A 27,080-nucleotide genomic window follows, 5' to 3' on the forward strand; every position below is an offset into this window, starting at 1 on the left:
CCCTCAGTTTGCTGATTCTTGGCTAGCCAAAAGCTGACAAACTGGCCATGACATAAAAGTGAAGTTAGATCCAAAGTCTGCCAAAGTTCCAGGCTCTGAGATGACATGTTCAGTGATGTCATAGTGAAGTTGGCTTCATATTCCATTTCAAATCCTGTAATTAATAGAAACAGTTACAGTGGACCAACCCAACCAAGAAGAGATTTTCACCAGCTATACCCCCATGTGAATCATGGTGCAGATTATTAAAAACATGGCAAGTATTTATTTGGCTTCATTGAACATGTCAAGAGGTTCCATCTTGAGAACAGTTTTGTAAACTTTAAGAATTATTTCCTCCATCCCTTATTCCCTTTGTTGCTCTGTAACAAGGGTAGATTTTAAAAGGCTTACTCTTCAGTTTGTTTCTTGGGGGACAGCACTATGTACAGCAGTATCCATGGAACAAACTGATCAAAGAAAGCTTTGCTTCTCCCTGAGTCATATTACTTGCTCTGACTCTAGCTGGATGCAGGCCAGCATGTAACATGTCCTGTACCTGGTTCCACTGATCCCACTGTTAGGTTGGAGTCATTCAGGAATCCACACAACGCAGCAAGTCATGGTTTAAGTAGAGAGTTTAAGGTTTATTAGAGGAAGAAAGCAGGTGGGAGCCCGCAGAAAGAAAGATAATGGCTCCAGCTTTCTATCTGAGCACAGCATTTTTTAAAGGAAAAGCCCACGTTGGGATGGGAGGGTGTTGAGGGGGAAGGGTGCCTGCTGAGTGTGTCCTTGCCTCGATTGGGTGAGTCCCTATCAATTTCTGGGCTGATTGGTTGCTAGGGTTCTGATGCATTATTCTTCTTTGAAATGTAGCTGTGTTATCTATCTAGGGAGAGCAGACCTTTCATCTTATGGACATATCTGACCTTGCTTTACCTGCCTTTTGGGGGTTGAGGCACCACTGTGGCTGGAAGAGCCTTGAGCAGCCTTCATTCTTTAGTTTACGGGGCACCTGGTTTCTGTGAGATAAGCTGTGGGGCCCCTGGGTCAGAAACTCCTTCTACATGTTAGATTCTTTTTCTGGGATCTAACACCCACCTTAGCTGTACCCAGATTTTTTTGTAGAGCTGAGAGAGTTCAAGTCTTTCTCTTATCCCATGGGAGAACAGAAAACCCAGATATGTCTATGGAATAGAGTAAGAAAAAAGATGATAACATTGCTTTTTATCATTGCCCAATCTTATTGTCACAATAAATCTAAATAGCTATATATAGGATGCAGATCAATCTTATTTTACAAAGATAAAAATTGACTCTAAAAGAGAGGCTAAGACCCCACTTTATTTATGGGGTGCTGTGGCCTTAGAATCCAGACCTTTTGATGCAGGGCTTCTTTACAGGAGGACCATGGGGTTGAGATGGGCATTGGACCTGAGCTTCACGTCTACCAGGACCCTCACATTTAGACTTTTGCCATTTTCCCTAAATGTAGCTTTATGTTCTGGTGACAAAAATAACACTGGTCAGATTGAAAGATGGCATTGTCATGTAACTTTGATACAAGAAAATATTTTAAAACAGCACACATCTACTAATGCTTTTGGCACTTCACTTTTTAATTTTCCAGGATCCTCACTTGCTCTGAGAGGCCCTCTCTGTTGTCTCCCCAGTGACCTTTCCTGAGTGCCTGCTGTCTTCTTGATGTCTTTATTCAAATGTCACCTTCTCAGCAAAAGGGACCTTGGTCACCCAGACTACAATCACAATCCAACCCCATCCTTCCTTCCTCCTTTACTTTTCTCTTTTTTTCTTACAATATTACTAACACACTATATATTTTATTTATTGATCTTATTGCCTGCTTCCCCCTCAAAAATGTAAATTCATGAAGGCAGGGAGGCTTCTGTTTGTTTTTGTCTGTTTTTTGTCTACAGCTGTATCCTCATAGCTTGTGACATGCCAAGACATAGCTTGGCCTCAGTAGGTACACGTTGAATAACTACTTATACTATGAGAATTTTCCCTTTAGATAACTTAGCCCAACCAAGTTCATGGGCCCAACTAGGCCAACTCACACCCTAACACCTACTGGGAGGCAAAGGGCATAGGAGGTTGTCCAAAGCCTCAGGAGTCTACCTTATGACTCTCCAAGCAAGTGAGAAACGGAGGCTTGGCATGGCTCTTCAAAAGGTTAACTGCCCCATCCTAGCATCATATTGATAAACAGACATAAATGATGATTTTAGTGCATCTTCTTTGAGCTATCAGTTTCACCTGCTTGAAATTAAACCAAATGGCATCATAATTATTAAGACTCCCCTGTCATACAGCAGATGTGCTCTTTGTATGGGATTAACCCCATGACAATTCCAGTGATTGGTCCTGCTGGAGTTAGTCCAATGGATGATCCACTCCCCCCATCTTAATGATTGGTCGAGTGAGAGGGAAAATGATTCCCATTACTCTGAAGAGCTCAGCAAATAATTTTGTATAGTGGTCAAGGAAATGGACGGTAGATCCAGATTACCTATTATAGCAATCCCAACTACACCATTCACCACCTGTTGACCATGAGAAAGTTCATTCACTTTGGTTTTCTCATCTGTAAAATGGGAATAATAATAGTACGCACTCCATAGGGTGGTTGAGAAGATTAAGGAAGATAATACCAGGCATAGAGTAAGTGTTCAATATATTAGCTATTATAGTTGGGATTGAAGTGAGAAAAGGAAAAATAAATCTTGAACAGAACAATACTTATTAGCAAATCATTTATTTACCAAGTAGACACTCCATGAGCACTTACCATATGGAAGTCAAGGGCTATGGGAGGTACAGAGAGGATTCAGGATTGAGTCCTGTAGGGACATGTTGGTGAGATAAGCCATGAATGAAATAAATAGTATAGGGCAGTCAACATTTGAAAGTGAGCAAGAATAGATACTGTACCATGATCTGAGGTTCCACGAGGGGAAATTTACTTAGATAATATGGACAGTTGATGGAAAGTTCACTTAAGACATTCAGCAAAACACACGGCAAATCCTTAAGTGCATAATTTTGACTGTAGCTTTAATAATCACCTCATAAACAAATACAAATACAAAACAAGAAATGACTCAGGGTGTTAGATTAGTTTTTGTCTTATTTAAATTTCATCATTAATGCATGATTAGAATCTTGTTTAAAAAATATCTATCAAATATAGGTGTCCACCTTGAAAAATCATTCACTGCCCACCCACCCCCATCCTTCACTGGCCAATATGTTTCTCCCTAGAGGTAACTGATGGGGGGCTGGGTGGGAGAATTCTGCCTGATGTGCTCAAATGATCAATTACAATGGGGTTTCAAAGAGAGAAAGAGTTTATTGCTAAGAGAGAAACAGGAGATCAGATGGCTCATCGGCCCAAAAAATCTGTCTCCTGGAACTGCAGTAACTCTGATAGTTTCATAGTATCAAAAGATGGGCAGGTTTTAGGATAACAAGCACAATGGCTCTAGATGATGCCCTTCAAGATGATCTAATTATTGAGCATGTGCATATTGATTACATGCTTCATCACAGAACGTATGTAAGAAAATGGGGGCCTTAATCTGATGTTTAGTATTATAATGGGTATAGGTCACTTATAGGTTAAAGTTCAAGCTAGTGCTCATGTCAGGCAGTCCAATTTTGGTTAGAACCAGCTTCGTCCAGTAAGATAGTATAGGAATTGGGGAGAGTTAGTTCTGGGCTGACTGTAGTTCCTTCATTAATAAACATTAGGGATCATTAGACTCTAAAGTTGAAAAACAGGATTAGGGAATACAAATGGGGGCCAGTCACAAGGTTTTTACAATCACAAGATAAAGGCTATAGAGATATACAATCAAAGATCAAGGCAGCTGGGTTACAGTTCAGCAACCTCAGGCATTTCTCTTTGGTCGTTTCACAGTATATGAGAAAGTAAGAAAAGCTTCTATATAATGATTCATAATCATAATTATTTAATTCTTAACTCATTTACATAATCACCATTACCAAACAGTTTGCTGAATAGACTTCCTAATCTTTTTTTGTGTATTTATAGTCATTTATATTTACTTACAAAGAGAAATACATCTGACCTCAAGGTCAAGCTGAAGAACAGCGGAGTGGGGCACCTGGTTAAGGTTTCTGGAACTAACCTGTCGTCTTATCCCCTGCAAGATTTTATGAGTTTCAGTGATTATGCACCTTTTCTCATTTATGTTCTGATTTCAGGATGAGTTTAAAACATTTTTGAAAGCTGCAGGATGCAATCTTGTGGTGATTGAATTTTCAGCAAAATGGTGTGGTCCTTGCAAAAGGATGTGTCCTCTCATTCATGTAAGTATTGCCTGCGTCCACCTCACATTTTGAGAAGGAATTTAAAGTCCCCCAATCTTTTTTCCAGTAATTGTTTAAAGTTCAGCACCGTTTTGTCTGAGCTAAGTTGAGCTATTATGGAGCCATCATTTTTTGAATCATTCATGATTAACCTGAAGATAATATGCTGAGATCTAATTAAATAGTGAGTACACACATCAGAAGATTAGTTTCCTGTGGATAGTTTTGCAAGAAACATCAAGATGCGAAAGAGTCCAGTTGTATGAATGAATGGATCATTCATATTAGAATAAAGACATTTTGAGAAAGTTCTTGAGTTCAGAACTTCCAAATTTTGGAATATATTACAAATAAATATTTTAACAATATAAGCAGCACTATAACAATATAAGAATAGACTTCTCCAATCCTTCAGTTCTATTATCAGAACTCATCATATGTCTTACATATTCTTCTCTTGTCTTTGTTCTGCCATGTAAAATATTCTAATAAAAGAATCTACTTAGCTATAATCCTCTATTATATACAGATCTTTTTTCTTTATACATATTTGCTCATGTTTTATAGAGTTTCCAAATTATAATTTTAACACCTACACAATGTCTCATCTAGTTCGTTTCCCTGTTACCCCATGCAAAAGTTTCCAGCTTTATGTATATCTGTATGTATGTATGTACGTATGTAAGTATGTATAAGACACTGCAGACAGAATCTCAGGGCATCTTCTTTTTATTTCTACTCATTATGCAGAAGTTTCACATTTACTTATGGTAAATTTTGTGAGTTCTATTACTTCAAATCGAAAGAAGCTTTGAGTTCTCTGGTTTAATTTTAAGTAACTTTCTAATATTTGAAATTTTTTTACTTGAACCCTTGAATTTTTATGCATTAATTCTAATTTGAACTGCAATTCTTAAAACATACAACCTTTGGCATTTAATTAAAGATGAAGTTAGTTTCAGTAAAGAAACTGGCTACAAGATATCCCAACATCCTTCTATGCCTAAAATTCTTGCAGTATCCAGAGGGCACATTTTAGTATCTGAGATACAGCTCCCTCCAGTTTAGCCCTCAAAAGTTTAAGAGCATCTCCTGAACCTTGCCACAGGAATATTCAATGTTAGGCTTCAGAAATATAGTCATATGTTACAAAGTCAGAGCTTAGCAAATTCCATCAGCTACTAAGCAGCATTTTCATAAAGTAAAACGGAATCTACAGTCTGGTCATCTCTCCCTCCCTTCGCACCTTCCAGCCTCCAAGGGGGATGAAAACTGTGCTACTTCTACATCAAAGCTCCTGCAGAATTCCTGTGGCCCCTCTACACTCCGTCTCTACCTTTGTCACTAGTCCTTTTACAAATAAACCCTCCTCCAGTTATTCTAATTTGAATGTGCCTTCTGTTTTATGTTGGAGTCAAGACTAACACATGCATAGCTTTTAAATAAATTATGCTACATGTACACCGAGAAATTCTCCACAGATGTTAAAAAGAATAAAGTAGAGCCATATATAATAATGGAATTGTCTCCAGGACAACAACTTAAGTGAAAAGAGCACAGTAAGGAAAAAATTATATAGTATGATCCCATGTATATATAAAAAAAGACATATATGTGTGTATAAATATGTGTATTTGTGTGTATATATGCATATATATTACATACATATACATGCAGACAAAGGAGAGCAGAGGAATGCATATCAAATGACATTTTTTTCTGTGCAAGGGAGTCAAAATTGGGGGAGGACGGGAATGGAAGAATGTCTTTTTTTTTTTTTTTCTTGTCATGTTTGAATCTTTTGCAAGATAATGTATTACTGTATCATGAATATAATTTTTAAAAACTCATCGTACATGAGAGAATTGGCGGAAAAAGCTTTACTTACTTCAGATTGCTGTATCGGTCAGAGATAAAAGCAGGAGACAGAAACCAAGCTAGAAAGAAAGGATTTTACCACAAGGCATTAAATGCTTATAACAAAATCATTGGGAGACTGGGTAAATGGGCTCCCAAGTGGACATCCATGAACAGCTCACTCAGAACACCACAGACCTGCCTACAGGGGTCCTACCTTTGCTATGATCAGAGGGGAGCGGAGGTGGAGACCACCCCTGGAAAAAAAAACTAAACCAAAGAGCAGCAGTCATGGAGCGAGAACCAGAACCAGGCAGCTGCCAGGACCACAGTCACCTCGGGATGCCCAGAAAGCTGATGTCTGAGGGTCCGAACCCTGAATCTGGCAGCTGCTACTGCCTCCAGCTAACTGCCTCTCAGTACCCACAGTCTTGCTTTCCAGCAGGAACAGCCAAAGGCAAGAAGGAGATAGCTTGTCTCACTTCTGCCTTCCCCAAATCTCACCTACCAGCATCTCATTGGAAAACCAAGTTTGCATTCAGAACTCTAGCTGCAAGGGAGTACACGGAATTTTTTTCTTTCTTTCTTTCTAGGTTCTTCAGGGTAGTGGACTGGAAGTTGGGTGAGCCAGTCTTTAGTAACCTCCACATCCCCTTTGATCTGGGCCTTGAGGGCTAAGAGCAGAGGTCAGCAAACTTTTCCTCTAAAGGGCTGGATAGTAAACATTTTCACCTTTGTGGGCTATATAGTCTCTGTCATCATTTCTCAGCTTTGATGCTGTAGCACAAAAGCAGCCAATGACTATCATAAATGAATGGGAAAGCTGTGTTCCACTGTTCTAGTTTGCTAATGCTACCAGAATGTAAAACACCAGAAATGGAGTGGCTTTTATAAAGGGGGTTTATTTGGTTACAAAGTTACAGTCTTAAGGCCATAAAGTATCCAAGGTAAGTCATCAGCAATTGGGTACCTTCACTGGAGGATGATCAATGGTGTCCAGAAAATCTTTGTTAGGTGGGAAGGCACTTGGCTAGCGTCTGCTCCAAGTTCTGGTTTCAAAATGGCTTTCTCCCAGGACGTTCCTCTCTAGGCCACAGTTCCTCAAAAACGTCACTCTTAGTTGCTCTGGGTGTGTTTGTCCTCTCTTAGCTTCTTCAGAGCAAGAGTCTGCCTTCAACAGCCGTCTTCAAACTGTCTCTCATCTGCAACTCCTGTGCTTTCTTCAAAGTGTCCCTCTTGGCTGTGGCTCCTCTTCAAAATGTCACTCTCAGCTGCACTGAGTTCCTTCTGTTTGTCAGCTTATTTACATGGCTCCCGGGATTTAATTTAGACCCACCCTGAATGGGTGGGGTAACACTTCCATGGAAATTATCCAATCAGAGTTATCACCCACAGTTGGGTGGGGCACATTTCCATGGAAACAACCTAATCCAAACATTCCAGCTTAATCCCCACTAAAACGTGTAACCCAGAAGATTGCATCAAAGAATATGGCTTTCTCTGGGGGACATAATAAATTCAAACCGGCATATCCACCAAAAGTTTATTTACAAGAACAGGTGGTAGGCTGGATTTTGTCCATAGGTCTTAATTTGCTGACCCTGGGCCAAGAGGAACTCCAGCCATAGAACCCTGAAAAGAGCATTTCTGGAAGAGGAGAGGTTATAAATTTGTTGAGAAATTACATGTATGATCATGGGGAAGCAATCAGCCCTGTGAGGCTAACCTATAGTGTATACAATGGCAGAAAATGAGCCTCAGAAAGAAACTCTGTATCATTAAGCATTAACTCCCTATTCCTGCCACCCCCAGCCCCTGGTAACCTCTAATCTACTTCCTGTCTCTTTGAATTTGCTTAGTCAATATTTCACGTAAGTGGAAGCACATAATTGTCCTTTTGCATCTGGCTTATTTTACTCAACATAATGCTTTCAAGGTTCATCTGTATTTGCCCAGGGCTCTTGTGGACACCAATTTCCCGCCAGCATGGAGATGCTGCAAATCACAATGAGCATCCTTTTCTCTGAAAAATACTCCAAAAGTCCAAAGTCTTTGTGTCTATTATCCAGATGTTTTCCTCATAATTTCACCATCTTGCCGGCTACTGAAGAAAGAATTCCCACTTTGGTCACAATCCATGGACAAAACAACTGGGGAGAATTTCCTACATCCCATGCCATAACTTTTCCTGCTTCTCCTTGGGACAAACCCCCGGGAGCAGCTCCATCTGCTATTATCTGCACCTGGCCAAGCTCTGGACACCTCACACCACCATCACTGAAAGGTCCTATTTGAAATAGGTCACTGGAAATGCTTGTACTATGATGCTAAGCCCAACAAAGCAAGATGCAATCAGATATCCTTAAAACCTGAACACAGCTGTCTATTTACAGCCCACTGCTACTGCCTCTGCATCCTGCATCCCCAGACCTATCACCAACACCATTGCCATACTGCTGCCAAAGATGCTTCCAGAACAAAACAGAAACAGAAGTGTTTTTACCCTCCTCTCGCCTTCCATTCTCCAGTAAATGCTTCCCATTGGCAGAACCTAATGGGAAATTAGCTGGCAAAGGAGCCTGGAAAATGCAGTTTCAGTACATAGTAGAGCACAGAAGAATGGTGGTGTGGGTTGAATTGTGCCCCTTCCCCAAAGATATGTTCAGTTCTAACCCCCCGGGACTGTGGATGTGGCCTTTTATTTTGAAAATAGTGTTCTTTGCAGATGTAAGTAGTTAAGATGAGGGGCATGCTGGATTAGGGTGGGCCCTAAATCCAATGACTCATATCCTTATAAGAAAGCCATGTGAAGACACAGGAGCATGGGCACAGGGAGAAGGCCATGTGATGACGGAAGCAGAGATTGGAGTGATGCATCCACAAGCCAAGGAACAGCAGGGATCATCAGCAACCCCCAGAGGTTGGAAGAGGCAAGTAAGGATTCTTCCCTGGAGCCTTTGGAGGTAGCATGGCCCTCTCTACACCTTAATTTCAGACTTCTAGCTTCAAGCACTGTGAGAGAATACATTTCTGTTGCACTAACCCACCCAGTTTGTGGTAATTTGTTATGGTTGCCCTAGGAAACAAAAACAGATGGCAAGGAGCAGAGAGCAATTAGGCTAATGACCAGCACAAATACTATCTTAGCTATACCCCAGCCTTATATCACCACCAGCACCTCCACCTCCCAAAAAGCCTGACAAAAGGAGGGAGGAAAAGCAGAGCTGGGTATTTGGTTCAGTGAACTGTATCTTAAAGACCACTGAAGACAGGCTCATCCCCTTTCTCTCCTAGGAAAAGGCTACTTTCTCCCACATACCAGGGGTAGATCTGGGTCCACCACCGACATTTCCCTATTCCTTCCAAACTTGAGACTCTAAGCTTTAGTTTGATTCTTTAGAATCTGTCTCTGCCTTTAATCCTTGCTTGGCCTTGACTTACTCTGACATTTGACTTGGTGCTCCAAGTTCTAGGCAGTAGTGAAATGCCAGAATTATACTTTACTCTCTTTAACAACCTTCATGCTTATTTCTTCTTTTTTGCCAAAAGGCACTTCTAATGTTTTACTACTAGCACTACTTTCTAATTTTAATTTAATCTTTCATTTTTTTTCAATTTAAAAAATATTTTAATCTTTAATATTCACACTAAACTAATAGGGAACTTTTATTTTTTTATTTTGAAGGCAATGTCTCTGCAATATCGAAACGTAATGTTTGCTAATGTGGATGTGGACGATTCTCCGGTAAGATAAAACCTTCAGATTAGATACTTAAATGGAATGCAATTGAGTAGCACTGTCTTCATGAATAAATAATCAACTTAAAATCAAGAAGAGCATCACAGTATTTTCTGATAAACTGTAATAAACTTCATAATGCTAGTGCATCTTTTGTATTACTACTAAATCAGGGCTAGCCAGTTTGTGGCCTCCCTCCTCCCAAACCATGGGAGACTTCACTTAGCAATCCCAACATGCGTCACTGCTTGCCCTGGGCTCTGCCCCAGAATCCTTTTCAGCAGAGTTGTTCTAGGCAGCCAGAACCAATCGGACTCTAAGTGAAAAATAGTTTTCACCCCTGTAATAGATTATGGATGAATTTCTAAAACCTAACTCAATGCATTACAGACATTTTAATGTGCAATGCTTTCCTCGTGTTTATATTTTTTGCTTTTTTATGTAGTTAAGAATCACAAAGAATTCCAAGAAATCTTTCCCTCCTATCCCTGAAGCCAACCATCACCCCCCCCCAAAATAATCAGCCTCATTTCCTCAAAGGGTGTCATTAATAAATACAATATTGCAACAAAGTTATTCTACCTAACATTTCTTTATTTGTAATGAGGAAAAGTAACAATAACAAGCAGAGAATTCATATATTAGGCTGAATTTGAGCTTAACAACAAACCTCAGTTCTCTCAGCCCTGTCCTTTAATAGTTTTTTGACCTCTCATCACTTAACCTCTATAAGCTTCAGTTTCTTCATCTGTAAATCAGGGCAATAATCCTTAATATAAGATTAAAGGACATAAAATGCATGGCATGGTGCCTGGAACGTAATGGAAGTTCCATTTCTCCGTTTATTTCCATTCCCATTTCAGGAGTTCTTAAATGGTGTCAGTGTTTAATTGCCCTTTAATCTACATCATGTACTGTGGCATTCTGAAATACAGCTAGGATCATTATCATTATCTGTCTTTTTTTTTGTTGCTAACAGCTTTACTGAGCTATAATTCACATATCATACAATTCACCTATTTAAAATGTACAGTTCAATAGTTTTTAGTATATTCACAGAATTGTGGAAGCATCAACAAAGTCCATTTTCAAACATTTTAATCATCCTAACAAGAAACACTGCACCCTTTAGCAGTTACCCCCAATTCCCTCCATTCCCCTGTGCAGCCCTCGGAAACCACTAATCTACTTTCCCTCTCCATAGATTTGCCTATACTGACCATTTCCTATAAATGGAATCATACAATATTTGGCCTTTTCTCTCTGGCTTCTTCCATTTGTCATAATGTTTTCAAAGTTCATTCATGTTGTAGCATATATCAGGACTTCATATCTTTTTATGGCTGAATAATATTCCAGTGAACGGATATATCACATTTTGTTTATCCATTCATCAGATGATGGACATTTGGGGTCTTTCCACCAGTTGGCTATTGTGAATTGTGTTGCTATAAACATGACTGTATGAGTTTTTGTTTGAACACCTGTTTTCAATTCTTTGGGGTATAAACCTAGGAGTGGAATTGCTGCATCATATGATAACTCTATGTTTAACCTTTGAGGAACTGTCAAACTGTTTTCCAAAGCAGCTGCAAGTTTTACATTCCTACCAGCAGTGTGTTAGGGTTCCAATTTCTCTACATCTTCACCAGCACCTGTTATTATCTGACTTTTTGGTTATTGCTCTTCGTCATTTAAGGTGAAACAAAATGCCCAATTTTCTTTCCTAACATTAATTTATTAGTTGTTGCCATTGCTGTGGTCATGAAAATTACAATTTAATGTGTGTGTGTATTTGTGTGTATGTGTGTGTGTGTGTGTTGCAGGGGGCAGGATTTACTGCCAATAAAATGATAGGTGTATCAGAGAGAGAAAGGTCCAATTCTGTTGATCCTGCATGTGGCTAAATTGCTTTTGACTCCTAAACTAGATTTTTTTTTTTTAAATCATGACATTTGAAAGCAGATTGGAATGAATTAAAAACAACTAGGATTCTAGAAGATTATCTTGTCTATTGGCTCCAAGTCTTTCACAAACAAAGAGGGAGTAGCATTTAAAAAAAAAAAAAAAAGTGTAAACTTGACTGATACATCACCCATGTCTCAAATGTAAGTTGCAAAGATATTCTTACTCTTTCATAGTTTTTTGCAACTTGGTCTTTCCATATTGAGTTCAACTGGGGCCCCACTTCAAGCTTTCCTAAGGGCTTTTAAGTAGAGTCTATCCAGCCTTTCAGCCTCCCTTCTGTGTCTCAGACTGTCTCCCCCTCTTCTGGAGCCCTGCATAGAAGAGCCCATGAATGCTGGGAACGGTAATTTTCATTGTAACACACCTGGAGGCTTTGAGGGATTGTCTTAGTTTCCAGGGACTGCCATAACCAAGTACCACAAATTAGGAGGCTTAAAACAACAAAAGTTATTGTTTCACAGCTCTGGAAGCAAGAAGTCTGAAATCAAGGTACTGGGGGGCCACGCTCCCTCTGAAATCTGTAGGGGAGAAATCCTCCTTGCCTCTTCCAGTTTCTGGTGGTGACCAGCCATCCTTGATGTTCCTTGGCTTGTTGACGCAGTGCCCCAATTGCTGCCTCAGTCGCCGCAGGCTTCTCGCCAGTGTCTGTGTCACCTCTCCCCTTCCTACAAGGACACCAGTCATATTGGATTAGAACCCACTCTACTCCAGTGTGGCCTATTTAACCAATTCCACCTGCAATGACCCTATTTCCAAGTAAGGTCACATTCACACATACTGAGGATTCAAACCTCAACATAACATTTTGGTGGGACACAATTCAACCCCTAACAAGAATGCTAGAAAAGCTTGTGGCAGGAGAGTCTGAAAAGGGTCACATCTCACTAAGCTTTCAGACCCACCTCCTGAGAGGTCACCAAGCAACATGCTTCTGGTGCAGAGAGGACATGCCAAATTGTGACTTCATGCAATTTCTTTTCTTTCCCAGGAGTTGGCCCAAATGCATCACATCAAAGCACTACCCACATTTCAGATGTTCAAGAAAACCCAAAAGGTATGTTTCCATGGTAATTGGAAAGATTGAATTAAATTATAAGACCATCATAGTCAAAAAAGGGCTAGGCTATCCTGCATGGATGAACAATTGCATCTGTCTTTAATACTTAGCAATATCATTCTTAGTTTCTGAACTTTACATACTGGCAAGGAGTAAAAAAAAAAAAAAAAAAGTGTGAATATGACAAATCCCCCACTCAGACCATCTGAGGTGTCCAAATCTAAAAGAATTATCCCACAATTACCCCTACCCTGAGCCAGAACCATCAAGAATCTTACAACAAAGGCCATGAGGAAATTCTCACATAAATGTGTACAAGTTGTTAGCAACACTTGGGAAAATGTCAGTCAGAAACAATCATAAGACAATATAGCCAAGTGGTTGAGCAGGCAAGCTCTACATTCAGTTTTCCACTGTTCAACGACAAGTTCTACTACTTCCTAGCTGTGGGAACTTGAGCCAACAAAATCCTACCAGTATAAACAGGGATCATAATAAATATTTCCTTCATAGGCTGGTTGTGAGAATTGAATTAATTAATCTGAACAAAGTGCTTAGACACATCCTGACACAATCTAGTGTTCAGTATGTTATGTGAGTTGTTTTCCTGAAGAAGTTAACGGAACAAGGTGTTTAAGAATGCTCATTGTGTGATGAAACTAGTACTTTCATATATTGCTAGGAGCATTGACAATTGGGCATACCTTATAAAAGATGATTTTGCAACACATTTAGGAGGAACAATTTGTTCATTCCCTTTAATACAACTAATCCATTCCTGAGAACATTTCCTACAGAAATACTTTTAGGAAAAATAATCAGTAAGTTAATAATTTTAGCATTATTTCTAATTAAAAACAGAAATAATTTGAATGCCTTTTATTGGTAAAATGACTAAGTGAATTATGATGCAACTACTCTGAAACAGTACATCATTAAAGTGTTATGAAGAATATATGCAAAATACAAAAATTTATGCTTGAACATTGTAAAGATTAATTCTGCAATATGAAGAATGAAAACATTTGATCTGCTAGCAGAAGAATTGTATTTCAGTTTTTGTTTTTATTTGCTGTAATATAATTGGTGCAATAGATCTAAATGTTTTAGAAATATATATGTATTACATGTTCCCTTCCCTGAATTTTTACTTGATAATTAAAACTACTTAACATATGTACCCTTAACTCCCCCCATCTACATGTTAAATTTTTAATGTATCATCTTTGACTATCTTCTCCTTCTCTCCCATCTCATAAATAGAGATAATTCCTCCTTTCCAAATTGATTCCATCCATTGTACTTTTATTTCATTCTCTCCCTTCTGTTCCAAGCTTCCATCCCTCCATTATCCCCTTTCAAACCTTTCATTTGGACACTCATTGTTTTTGCCACCTAGCATCCACTCTCCATTGTCTATTAACAGTACCCTGATTTTTCTCCAGGAAAACAAGCCTCCCCCATTCTTGGTCCATGTGCTTCCTTAGAGCTCTATGCCCAGGCCTAGAGCAATCAAGAGTGGGCCCTTTGCTTTAGTCAAGCCCATCCAAGCCTGACCATAGCTATTCCAGGGCTCTGCTTGAGTGACTAGACCAAAGCCTCTTTTGATTTCACTGGACTTGAAGTTGGGAAGCTATGGGCTGAAGCTACTGTAGCCATCTTGCTACCACATGGAATCTGGAAATGAAGCCACCATACAGAGAAGAAAGCAGAGTCAAGCCAAGAGATATCAATGGCATTGATTGAACCTTGAATCTATCCATGCCTAAAGCTTGAACCACCCCCATAGATTCTTCAGTTACATAAACTTTTGGTTGGGTTTTCTGTCCCTAACAATCAAAAAATTTCTAGAAAAAACTATATGATGTTCTCTCATGCAAAAGATGTACTGTCCTTCATTTCATTGTCTAATTCTGGAAAGAGTAGAATACATTTACTGCTTCTACTTCTCATTTTCCATACATTCCCTCATCAATTTTCTTAAAAGTCACCAAGAATCTTCCAGAACCTAACTTAAAATAGCCATTTCTCAATCCTTCTATTACTTGGATTCACAAAGCACCCTTATCTCAACAGCTTCTATTCTTGAAACTTTCTCCTCTTTTGCTTCTAATCCTGGATCCCTCCCCAAGCTCTCCTCTGGCTTCTTTGTCTCCTGTTGCCCTAAATATAAGTGTTTCCCAAACTTTTATCTTTGTCCCGTTATACCGACTGTCTCTTCTTTAGCAATTTAATCCCTACTATTAGTTGCTACTTAAATACCTTTTGGTTAGGCAATTGCAATAACTCCACACTCTCAAGTTAGCTCCATGCCTCTGTTATCGTCTTCAAATAGATCCTTGCACGGCTCTGTGTATGTCATTCTCCTATTTAAATTTTTATGTCTTCCCTCTCCATTGCCAACAAAATCATAGGCTAAATCCTTGCATTCAAGTGAAATGCAAATTTCTCCATAATTTGGTCTCATTGTACTTTTCCAAGCCCATTTCTGCTTAACTAACATCTTAATTTCATGTATTTGTTCATACTATTTCAAGCACCTAGAGGACTTCATGTCTGATTTGAAATCCCTGGTAGAGGGAAAACACTCATTATATGTTTGATGAATGAATGAATACTGCTATATTTCCCCTGTATCCCACTGCCAGTTCTGCCTCCCCTCCTGATTCTGGCCTTGTACCAGTCTGACTCTGGGAAAGTGTCCTTCCAGCTTGGTAGTTTTCTGGTTTCATCCCTTCTACGGATGATATTGCTTGGTGGCTTGCTGGCTTGGTGGCTGCTGCTACTCAATACTTTCTTCCCTGTTTTATGATATAAAATTCTGGGTTCTCAACTGATTATGTGTTTAGGGTTTGAGTAAATCCATAGGTATTTAAGGAAAGGCTTGGCCCTGCTTGGCATTTTTTCTGTATGGAGATGGAAATACACTCAGTGGGGGCAGGGAAGGGGACTCAAAAACAGTAATTTCTTAACTGGCATCTGAGGGGATGGATCTCTTTTGAATTGATTCAACAAAATGCCTACATTCTAGGGATCACTAAGGATCTCCAATTTGAATTTTCTGCCAGGCTGTTCTTCAAAAACAAAATTAACTGAATTAAATGGCACTGGTCATTTAGCTGATCTAACTCCCTATATTCTGATTTCAAGGTCACCCAATCAACCTCTAATTATAATGTGGATACCCATGTCCCAAGAAGTTTTCTTGAGAACTGAATTTTCCATTGAATATTAATAGCTTAGCATCCCTTTTGTGGAATTATTTTTTTAAATACTTGTTTGAGACCATTTATGTCACAATATAGAAATGAGTCTACTTCCAAACTTTGTTCTGCCATATAATCATATCCCCAGAAAACTTCATACCTGAATTACATTGCTTTAGATATCAGTTGAAAACCTCCATAAAGGATTTGTTATACTGGTTCCACTGGAAAAAGTTTTGCAATATTTTGCTCCATTTTGTTCAAAAGACAAGGGCCAAAATGGGTGCGGGGTGAGGGGGGCGGGATCTTGAGGAGCCAAGCTTACAAATCATTCACCTCTTTTGACTCAAGGCCCCAGTATTTGGTATCTGAGTAGCACATTGGGGCTTCTGCAGGGTCCCCACTTCTACTATTGCAGCCAGAGCTGCAGTCAAATCATTACACCTCCAGGTTCTACCTCACAGTGATCTTCACAGGAAAATCACTGGGACCGGGTAAAAGGACCTATTCATGTTTATTCTCTTCCTCTTTCAATAGACTTGACTAGAAAGTCTCCCATTGGCATCCTCTGTTTTCTTGGGGATAGAGAAAAACTAAATTCACTTCTTTGAGATCGCCTCCATAAAGGCACTCCTCTTTTTCATCTGGGATAGCATAACTGAAAAATGACTTATTGTAGCAGTTAAGTGCTATTTATCTAGTTTAAAAAAAAAAAAACTAGAGTGCATTTTCTATTGAGGGTTGTTATAAGAAATGTCTTCACATTTCTGGTAAAACATTTGGCAAAGGGCCAGTGTCCATTAGCCCTTTCAAAATGCACATGGTATAAAAAGCCTTATGTTAATTCCTCCTGTATCAAGTCTAGGAGAATACTTGCCTTTCCTGAAAATATGTTCGGCTTCCTTGCATTAGGTCAGAAGAGTCAGGGAATCCCTTGGGTTTCTCTTTTTGCCACTGCTGCCAGGAATCTCAGCATTACTTCCTGTGCCCAAATACTGTCGCCCCCCACTCCAGCCCTTATGCTCCATTCCCCAGCATTCACTCTGCCATCTCTACACTGCATCAACCCTCAGCGGTTTGGTTATTTTATTTTGTACTTTATTCTAGCTCATTTCAATTATTTTCAAAGTATGTAGGCTATAAATAAAATAAAATTTTAAAAAACTGACACGAATGAAGCTATATACATTGACCCAGGGCCATGGTGAATAATGGACATTCCCCAGCTATAGCTGTAATTCTGTCTCAGTTTTAGGGCAAAGGAGAGCCATGCCAAAGAAAATTCCAGGTAATAAGATGGGCTAGTCCCTTTCTGTTATATTCTTTAGTGTTTTCATCTAGGACAACATACCATATTTAGGAAGACTGTGGTAAATAAGTGCATTCCTGTGACACCTTCCAGATGTACCACCAGGATATACACAGCATTTTGTTGTAAATGGTTCAAAAATTTGGTATTACAGAACCTCTTAAAATCTGAAAAAGGCTATAAACCCCCTCTCTCTCTAGAAAAAAATGTTCATATGCACATCAATAAAAATGTGCATATCACATAGTAGGGTATTTACAGAGCCTCTAAATTCTGTCAGTGGAACTCCTAGGACCAGTAACTTTGGTTCCATACCCATGCTTGGTGCACATGGAGAAAGGAAGAGAAGTAAAGGCTTAGAAAGTCTTGGCCACCTGCTGAAATATGAGCCAGCCATCAAAAGTTATTTCAATGTTTCATTCTTTGGTATAGTAACAGTAGAGTGGCTTCCATCAAAAGTTATTTCAATGTTTCATTCTTTGGTATAGTAACAGTAGAGTGGCTTCCCAAAGCACTTACAGCCACTAATAAGAATGATGGGATCTGGGTACATAGATGCTAATAAATGAATGATTCAGAAATGAATAAATCAGAAGAACCCACCTACTGGACTGAGCTCTCTCCTATTAAATAGGAGGAGAGTCTCGCCCTTATGCTTATGAGCTGGAGTGTTTCTGCTGAGGTATGGAGGTCATTTATAGCAAACACTTTTCCTAAAGTAGGGTCAGAGATTAAAGAAGTCCCAAGTGAGTGACACTGTGGTGTGCTGGAAAGTGGACAGGATTCGAACCAGAGGTTACAAGCTCCTTGTCTTCAAGGGCAAGGCAGGGACGCTAGCATGAAACAATGGGAAGTGAAGGGATTGGTGGTCTCTGGAGAATGAAGGACCCACCAAAGGCCCCCAATTCAACTTCACGAAAAACAATTCTTGACCCACATTTCCCCACCACCTCCCTCCACCCCCCAACAAAAGGAAGATCTGCAGCTAGATTTTTGTGAGCTCTGGAGTTGGACAACTCTAGGTTGAATCCCAGGTTTTCCTCTTATTTGTGGGTGCCCTTGGGAATGTACTGTAACCACCTTGAGGCTCAGTTTCCTTCTTTGCGAAATAAGGACTATCACCTGTCTCTGAATGGTTGTCATGAGCATTTGTGAATATGTAAAATGCCCAGCACTGGACTTGGTACATACTAAAAACTGTAGCTATTATTAGAATTTCAGGATCTAACTGTGTGCCTATCTCCCTGAAAATTTATAACAGAACAAGAAATAAAGGTTATAAGAGCCCTCTAAAACTCCTTGAATAACTACACTATCCATTTAGGGTAAGTCATCTTAACATTCTGGAGTTACCCACCCTACAATGCTCAACCTGTTAAGGATTGTGTTAGACACAGAGAGGATCTGCTTGAGAAAAATAAAAATAAAAAACTCATATGGTCTCCAGGGCTCTAAAGGGTGCTGATCCCTAACAGGGGTCACATTTCAGCCCTATAAGCAGCTGATCCATTCACTGGCAAAGATTAATTAATGGGAAAAGAACTAAATGAGATGGAGGGAAAAGCAGGGAAGTGTAGCAAGAACAAGAATCCCAGCTGCCCTGACTGACAATTGCTAAAGCTGCTGCTCCTGGCTTCAGCAACACGAAGGAGGTAACTACTTGTGTGTCTCTTCTCCAGGGCAGGGATTAGCACCAGGCAAGCGAGGCCAGGGCCATGCAAGGACAGTGTCAGATCCTGTCTTTATCTACAATTTTGATATTTTACTCATCATTGATTTTTTTTTTGCATTAAATTTTCTTTCTATTCAATATTTACTAAAATATTATTTATTTTGATCACTGAGTCTTTGGCTCCCCCTAAAATGTTGCACCCTAGTCCCAATCCTGCTCTTCTCTGAGTTTTAAATTATTGAAATACAGGAGTGTTTCATTGGGTGATTCTCCAGAAGGATTCCCAAGAACCAACAGCAAGTCATACCTGCAGTTAAGATTTATTATAGCAAAGGATACGGAGCAAAAGCAGCAGGAAAAAGATGTACTTAGGTAAAGAAAGGTCGGGCACAGGCTTCTGATGTCTTCCTTGTCTGAGGCCACTCAGGAGTGCTCTCTCTCTAGCAGGGAACTTCAGATACAGGTGTGGAATGTCTCTGCCCAGGAACACCAGTGTGAGTCTCAGTGTCTGAGGCTTTCCTGTGGGGGCTGGTCATGTACACCTATCTCACTACACAACCATGGCTACACAACCAGCCATGACAGCTGAAACTCAAGACCCCAACAGTGAAGCAAGTTGCACATCATCAAATGGATGCTTATGCAGAGCAACTTGACAAGCCAATATGGTGCAGTTTGTTCCTCCAGATATCTATGACAAAATCATCAATCACTTACACAAGAAACACTCAGAGGGCCACATTCCTGGGAGTGGGCTAACAGTCAATCAAGGTTCCCTTGGAGACAGGCCAGGAGAAAGCAGTAAGATCTGCCACATTAACTCTTTTTTTCACAAGGAGTCATGTAGAATATCAAGAGATCAACTTTATCACAGGCAGTTGTCCTAACTGAAGAACATGGTTTGGACCCTTGTCAACAGACTTTCAACACTTCCCTTGAAGCCGAGACTTTGGGATGACCCACCTGTGGGACCCTCTGGGGCTGCTGAGGAGAAACTTACCTGCCCAGGTGAAAGAGATATCACAGCTACGGAGTTCCAAAAGTAGGACCAGAGACTGAAGGCTTTTCAGAAAGCAGAACTTAGTCTCACCTCAAATGTGCTTACCAGAAAGAGAACATCAGTGGAAGGAGAGCAAACCTGCCCATGGCATAGAACACCACCCCCCCCAAAAAAAAAAAAACGGAAGATGGGGCAAACCCGTCCTTTGTCTGGCTCAGCAGATTAGCTCTCCTGGGAACTTGGAGAGCAGTTAAGTGAAGGGACCTATGAAACAGGCATATTCCCTAATACTGGGCAATTGAGTATATTTTCCAGTGGAAACATGAAGAGGTAGATATGCCGCTGAAGGGAATTATCCTCAAAAACAATTTTTATCCCTGAGAACAAAGTTGCATCCCAGAATTCCAGTGACAGGGAGAACGACATCGCCTCTGGACAGAGTCTGAGGTCACTTTTCCTGCTCTCAGTGTGGCTTGAGATAAATTCCCCCAATGTTAGACTCAAAGCTCTTTTCCCCTGGATGGAAAGTCATGCTGTACTGAGCACCTAGCTCTCCAGCAGCTTTATTGTGTCTCCAAAACAATGTCAGTTGTTGGCCTAGAAGAGGGTTGACAAAATATGGCCCAAGGGCCAAAACCAATCCTCCACCAATTTTCATAAATGGCGTTTTCCTGGAACACACTCACGTCCCTTGGTTTACATATTGCTTGTTGCTATTTTGAACTATGCGAGCAGATTTCAGTAGCTGCAGCAGAGAATGTATGGTTTACAAAGCTTAAAATAGTTATTATCAGACCCTTTTCAGAAAAACTACATCAACCCCTAACACAGAAGAAGAAAAACCCCTAACACAGATTTATGCCATCTACACTGAAAGAATCAGATATGTAGACTGAGTTTCTAAATTAGCTACAAGAAAATACAAGTAAATTAGTATTTTGCTAAAAATCCCGCCATTAGAACAGGTTTAGAAGAAGGCCAGTATAGATTCAGAAAAAAATTAAATACATTGTTTTCATATGCTCTTTTCTTGAATTCAAGTACATACCAATTCAAGCTGCTTGAGACAGACTATTTCTAAGAGGCCCTGCTTTCTCAAATTAATTTAGCTCTGCTCCACAAACCTTCATTGAGCTCCTTCTGTTTGCAAGTCCTGCCCAAGGTATTGTGAAAAGGCAAAGGGGAAGTGTGCACATAGCTGCAACGTGATGCAGACGGTGCTGGGGAAGGGTGGTGGGACGGGGGTGGGGAAGGCTGGAATCAGAAAGGAGCTAAGGTAGGGTCAACTATAATTAACATTGACCACCTCTGAACCAAAGACAGGCTACTTCAAAAGTTTTCTTAATCCTTTTCCCATCTTATTCATAAGTTTTATTTATGACATTAGTAAACCCTTCATGAAGAAGGAAAAGAACATCAGCCTTGCCTATCTAGATAACATTTTACGAACTGTGAAATTCTGTTATTGCACATAAGAACATTTCTACAACCATCTCCAAAAGAGTGTCTTTTGTGGGTTGGTTGGTTGTAGCTTTTTTGTTTGTTTTTGTTGTCGTTTTTAACTCAGTACAAATGTCTCGAAAATTGACAGGCTTTCACACAGCTGGTCCAAATATAAGTTCAGTGCCCACTCAACCAAATTGCCAGTCAATGGGGTAATCAAAGCATCAAATCATTTTATTATAATTATTCTATGAATTCATCATTAGTGTGACTCTGTCATTTACACCCTCAGAAGTCCATGTATTGGGAGGGGCTAGAGGAGGCCACTATCTCCTGCTCCTTCGCATTTCCCAGTAATTTAACAGATATTTTGTGGATGATGTAATGTCTTTGGCATCAAAAACCCCCTCTAGTTGAAGCTAGGTGATGGGTAAAATGGGGGCTCACTTTATTATTCTGTTTTTAGGCATGTTTGAAAATGTCCCTAATAAAAGTTTTTAAAAAACCAACTGCTGGGCAGAGGTGGTTCTGTTTTCCACAGGACAATCACCACATGCCCCACTGGTCTCAGCAAACTGGAGCTTATCATTTTCATGAACGGTCACTGCAAGGGCAGTGCATAAAACAACCTTGAGAAGAGGGAAGTAAGCTTTGCTTCCTAATGCTTCAGAGTGGAGCATGCCTTCGAGAGGCACAGCCGAGCGTTCAGGTGTAAAAGAGGGAACACTTTGGGCAGAAATTAAGCGATGGTTGCCTTGAACATACATATCTACAAAAACAAGAGACTTGTGGATAAGCCCTCCTTCATTAGCTACATTTATTGAGCCCCTGCTGCAAAGCCGAGTGCTAGGCAAGGGACACAGATGTAACGTTTGTCTTTGGCAAACTGGACAAAAAGAGAGGGGCCAGGTTACATCTAATCCTTGAAGCTCAACTCACTACCCAGAGTCTTGGACCAAAAATCAGCTTAGCACAACTCACTTCTGACCTAAAATCATTTAGAGAGCACATACTATGTGTAAAGTTCTGGGCTAGATACTACAAGTGCAAAGAAAAAATAAAAAAGGTACAATCCTTGTCCTCAGTCTAATGGCGAAGACAGGTGACATCAAGAATTTACTAGAGGAATGCACGGGAACTATAGGATCATAAAGAAAGGGTTCAGGGAAGGTTTCATATGCTAAATTTTGGAGGATAGTAAAGAGTAAGAAAGTGAGCATATATGGGAATAAGCACAGAGTTATAAAATAGCCTGGGTAGATGGCAGGAATTATTTGAATAATGTTACAAGAAAAGTGTAAAATTATCACTATAATATGAACTCCATGAGGGTGAAGATTTTCTCTGCTTTGTTCACAGTTTGTCTGGCTCATAGCAAGTACTCTGTAAGTATTTGTCAAATGAATAAGTGAATCCAACTCTAAAGCATTGCTGGATTTCAAAGTTTATGGTAAGGAATAGCAGGAAAGGAATATGGCAAAATCAAGGAAACCTTGTAAGAAGCTTGGATTTTATGGTGATGAAGAAACATTGAAGAGTTTTTAAAATAAGGATGGCACAACTGTATTTATGTTTAGAGCAGTTTGGCTTCAGAGAGGAGAAGGAATGAATCTAAGAGGCACAAAACTGGACACAGAGAAAGGCAAGTGATATAGCTGTTGCCATGTTCAGGTGAAAGTTGACGTGATAAAATCCATGGAATTTGGTGATAATTTGATGTAAGCTCTATACATCCACCAGAATGGCTAACATGAAAATACAGGCAACACAGAACCAGAACACTTAACCTTTGCCAGTGGAGTACAAAAAATTGTTACCATCAGTTTGAAAATTATTGGGTAGTATCTACCAAAACTGAACCCAGCAATCCCCCTTTTAAGTATAGACCCAACAGAAATAAGTAAGGATATGCAGCCAGAGATTTGGACAAGAACGTTCCTAATAGACTATTTGTCAGAACCAAAATGGATAAACAAATAATGTTATATTCGTGCAGTGGACTATTATACAACAGTGAAAATGAATGTATGTACTGCTGCTTCACAGAGAAATCTCGTAAGCATAATGCAGAGTGAAAGAAGTCCAACATAGAAGAATGCATCTTACAGAATTTCATTTAAAAAAGTTCAAAAACAGGCAAAACTAATTAATGGTGAAGAATTCAGAATAGGCGTTACCTTTGGGAACAAGGTAGTGACTGGGAAGGGGGTGTCTGGGTACTGGCAAAGATCTATATCTTCATCTGGGTGTGGTTACACAGGTGTGTTTTCTTTGAAATACTTAAGATTTGTGCAAAGTCGGGTCATTTGTGCATCCAAGCCTTGCCTGTGTTCCTGGCAGGAGTTCTTGTCTTGGTACCTGCTCTAGTCTCAGATTTCCCAGAGGATTATGGAGCTCCCTTCATGCCCCAGGTGCACCTGGCACTTAGGAAAGAGAAACTTTTGCAGTTCCAAGGCCAAGAGAACTATTTATAGAGGAGATGGTTACAGACCAAGCAACCCAGATAAATCATGCAATTCTGCACCCACACTTAGGTAAACCTATTGTCAAGAATCAAAAGAACAATTTGCTGTTGTAGAAGTGGATTCGTGGTCCAGCAGGTAAGTGAAGTGGGATGACAATGGAGTCTCAACGCTGGGGTTTACTTTCAGGAAATAGGATGAACCATGATGCCCATAGTCAGAACCCAGATGCCAAACACTGCTGCCTGGGGAAGCAGAATCAATAGTTGTGGGAACAGTTTCTTTTCTACAGCACACTGAGCACTGAAGCCATAGACATGTCCATCCTTTCCCCAAAGTTCTAACACCGTTCCCGGCTGCTGACATCTCCTACATTGAAAACTCAAATATTCACCCAGTCCCAGCCTCAGTTTACCCACTCTCCAACCACCTAATCCAATTGGTACTACAGTGATCATGAATACCATGGGTCTTTAACTTCCATAGTTCTTCAAATATAAGATATTATTTGAAAGATGCACTGTTATATTATATACTATTAAGAAAAAAATTCTAACTAAAATGTAACACACTGTCCACTGTAAAATGTATCCTGATTCAGAAATGTTAAAATTTGAAATTTTTGCTTATTAGAGTCAATTATAATACTGTTACTTAGGCAGAACCCAAGGAATGGGAAATCACATGTCATTTGTTTTTTGTTGTTGTTGTTTGTTTGTTTGTTTATAGCTTTCAAATTACAATATAACAAGTAGTATAGAACAAATTTCAAAGAATTCTATGTATTAAAGTTCCACCATTTCAATTCTTTCCATCTAGTTATTCTAATACTAGCAACTGAGAAAAAGAAACTTATATAAAGATTCAGTATCCATAATCCTTTGTTAAATTCCATCCTGTCTATTGCTACCGCTTCCTCTAGTTTAATCACTTTCTGATCTAGGGATCAGGATGTCTAGGCAGTGACCACCCTAACTTGTTCATGTTGCAAAGGGGTGTCAGCTTTATGAGAAAAGGGGACACATATAGTTGATGTTCTTGAAGAGGTTGTTGCTTCTGGGTCTTGGGACTTAGCTGGCATAGGAGTTCTTGAAGGATTTAAGCTTCTGAAGAATGAACTTAGTGAGCAAAACTTTTATAGAGTCTCAGATAGGGATCCGGGTATTCTTTAAGTTTTCTGGACTACTGTTGACTTGGGCTTATCATATTGTGGTCATTTGGCATATCTAGGTGAAGCTAGCATAGGAGTAACCTCTAGGACAGCCTCTTGACTCTATTTGAATTCTCTCAGTCCCTGAAACCTTATCTTGTTGCCTTTCCTTTCCCCTTTTTGGTCAAAAAGGCATTCTCAATCCCTCGATGCCAGGGTCAGGGTCATTCCCAGGGTCTGTATCCCATGTCTCCAGGAAGACTCATTTATCTGGGGTGGCGGGGTGTCCTGTCCCACATCAGGGTGAGGGTAATGAATTTATTTGCAGAGTTAGGCTTAGAGAGAGAAAGTCCACATTTGAGCAACTAAAGAGGTTCTCTGGAGGTGACTCCTAGCCATAATTATAGGTGGGCTTAGCCTCCCCTTTACAACCATAAGTTTCACCCATGCAAGCCTCGAGATCAAGGGCTTGACTCATAAAGTAGGGGTTCCTAAATTCACACAGCATATAATCCAACCATATCTCACATTATCATCACTTAGTTGTACAATCCTCATCACTCTCCACTTTAAACAATTCTCATGACCCAAAACATCTCATCGCTCTTGTCAGCCCTTAATTATTTGTCCCTAGTATTTGTGCAGTACTAGCATGGTATTTCTATTAATTATAATCCCTAGCATGCAACATGTAGATTTTTCTCATATACCTTCTGTTGTCAATTCTCTGTGCTAGTGTCATATCTTAGCAGTATATCATGCAAGCACCTGTCTATAATTGTGGTGCAGATCTGTGGGAAACATGCCTTTAAGCAACCTCTTTTAATCCTATTCGCCTTCAATACAGCTCTGATACTTACAATCCCATTAACAAGCAATCATCACCCCTATCCAGTACCATAGCTTTGAATACACCATCATTGACATATCTGAATATATTAGATTATCATTCCCCCTCACTAGCTACTGTCTATCACTCGGTCCCCAATATTCTATATTATAAGACATTGATTTTACATTGTTCAGAGTGTTCACAGAAGTGGTAACATACAATTATCTCTCCTTTTGTGTCTGACTTATTTCACTCAGAGTTATATCTTCAAGTTTCATCCATGTTGCCATGTTTCAGGACCTTGTTCCTTCTTACTGCTGTGTAGTATTCCATCATATGTATATACCACATTTTGTTTATCCATTCATCTGTTGAAGGACACTTGGATTGTTTCCATCTTTTGGCAATTGTGAACAATGCTGCTATGAACATCGGTGTACAAGTGTCTGTTTGTGTCAGTGCTTTCAGATCTTCTGGGTATATATTAAGAAGTGGAATTGCCGGATCATAGGGTAATTCAATATCTAGTTTTCTAAGAAACCGCCAAACTGTCTTCCACAGTGGCTGTGCCATTATACATTCTCACCAGCAATGAATAAGAGTTCCACATATCATTTGATTTCAGGAAATCATGTATATGAATTAACAAGCCCCCAATTCCATTATATAAGGGATCTGAGACGTTTCAATGATTGGGTTTCTTCACAACTATATGCCTTAGATCTTAGATTAGAGGAAAATTATGAGGAATTACAGCAACCTGGCAAGAATCTACCATAGATAAACAATTTTGAAAGTATGTCAAATAATTAAAATACCATGAATTTAGATAAGCCTGCTTAGTGTTTAATGTATATTTATATTTAAAGTATCTTGCAGACAATGGAAATGAGGAATCATTTTACAGTTTGGAACAAAACTCCTCAAAGCCTCAATATCTTGGCAATACTTGAACCAATGGATCTTTCACCTTTGTGTATTTGTGAACAGGTTTTTGAACTTTGTGGAGCTGATGCTAAAAGATTGGAAGCGAAGATTCAGGAACTAATGTAA

The 27,080-nt window shown here is 39.7% G+C and overlaps 1 protein-coding gene across 1 annotated transcript; it reads left to right on the forward strand.

Moving 5' to 3' along the window:
* The first annotated feature begins 232 nt into the window (after nt 1-232).
* On the forward strand, nt 233-27,080 carry TXNDC8 (thioredoxin domain containing 8). Its single transcript, XM_037797565.1, has 5 exons — nt 233-256; nt 4,228-4,332; nt 9,875-9,934; nt 12,885-12,950; nt 27,018-27,080. The coding sequence occupies exons 1-5, from the start codon at nt 233-235 to the stop codon at nt 27,078-27,080; spliced, it is 318 nt and encodes a 105-aa protein (XP_037653493.1).

The sequence above is a fragment of the Choloepus didactylus genome, chromosome 10 (genome assembly GCF_015220235.1).
Source record: "Choloepus didactylus isolate mChoDid1 chromosome 10, mChoDid1.pri, whole genome shotgun sequence".
Classification (NCBI taxonomy): domain Eukaryota; kingdom Metazoa; phylum Chordata; class Mammalia; order Pilosa; family Megalonychidae; genus Choloepus; species Choloepus didactylus.

Excerpts from the sequence above, each read along its gene's own strand:
- TXNDC8 (XM_037797565.1), top strand. The coding sequence starts at position 233 with ATGGTGCAGATTATTAAAAACATG. Across the intron at positions 257-4,227 it reads TGCAGATTATTAAAAACATG|GATGAGTTTAAAACATTTTT; the intron begins GCAAGTATTTAT and ends TTCTGATTTCAG. Across the intron at positions 12,951-27,017 it reads TGTTCAAGAAAACCCAAAAG|GTTTTTGAACTTTGTGGAGC; the intron begins GTATGTTTCCAT and ends ATTTGTGAACAG.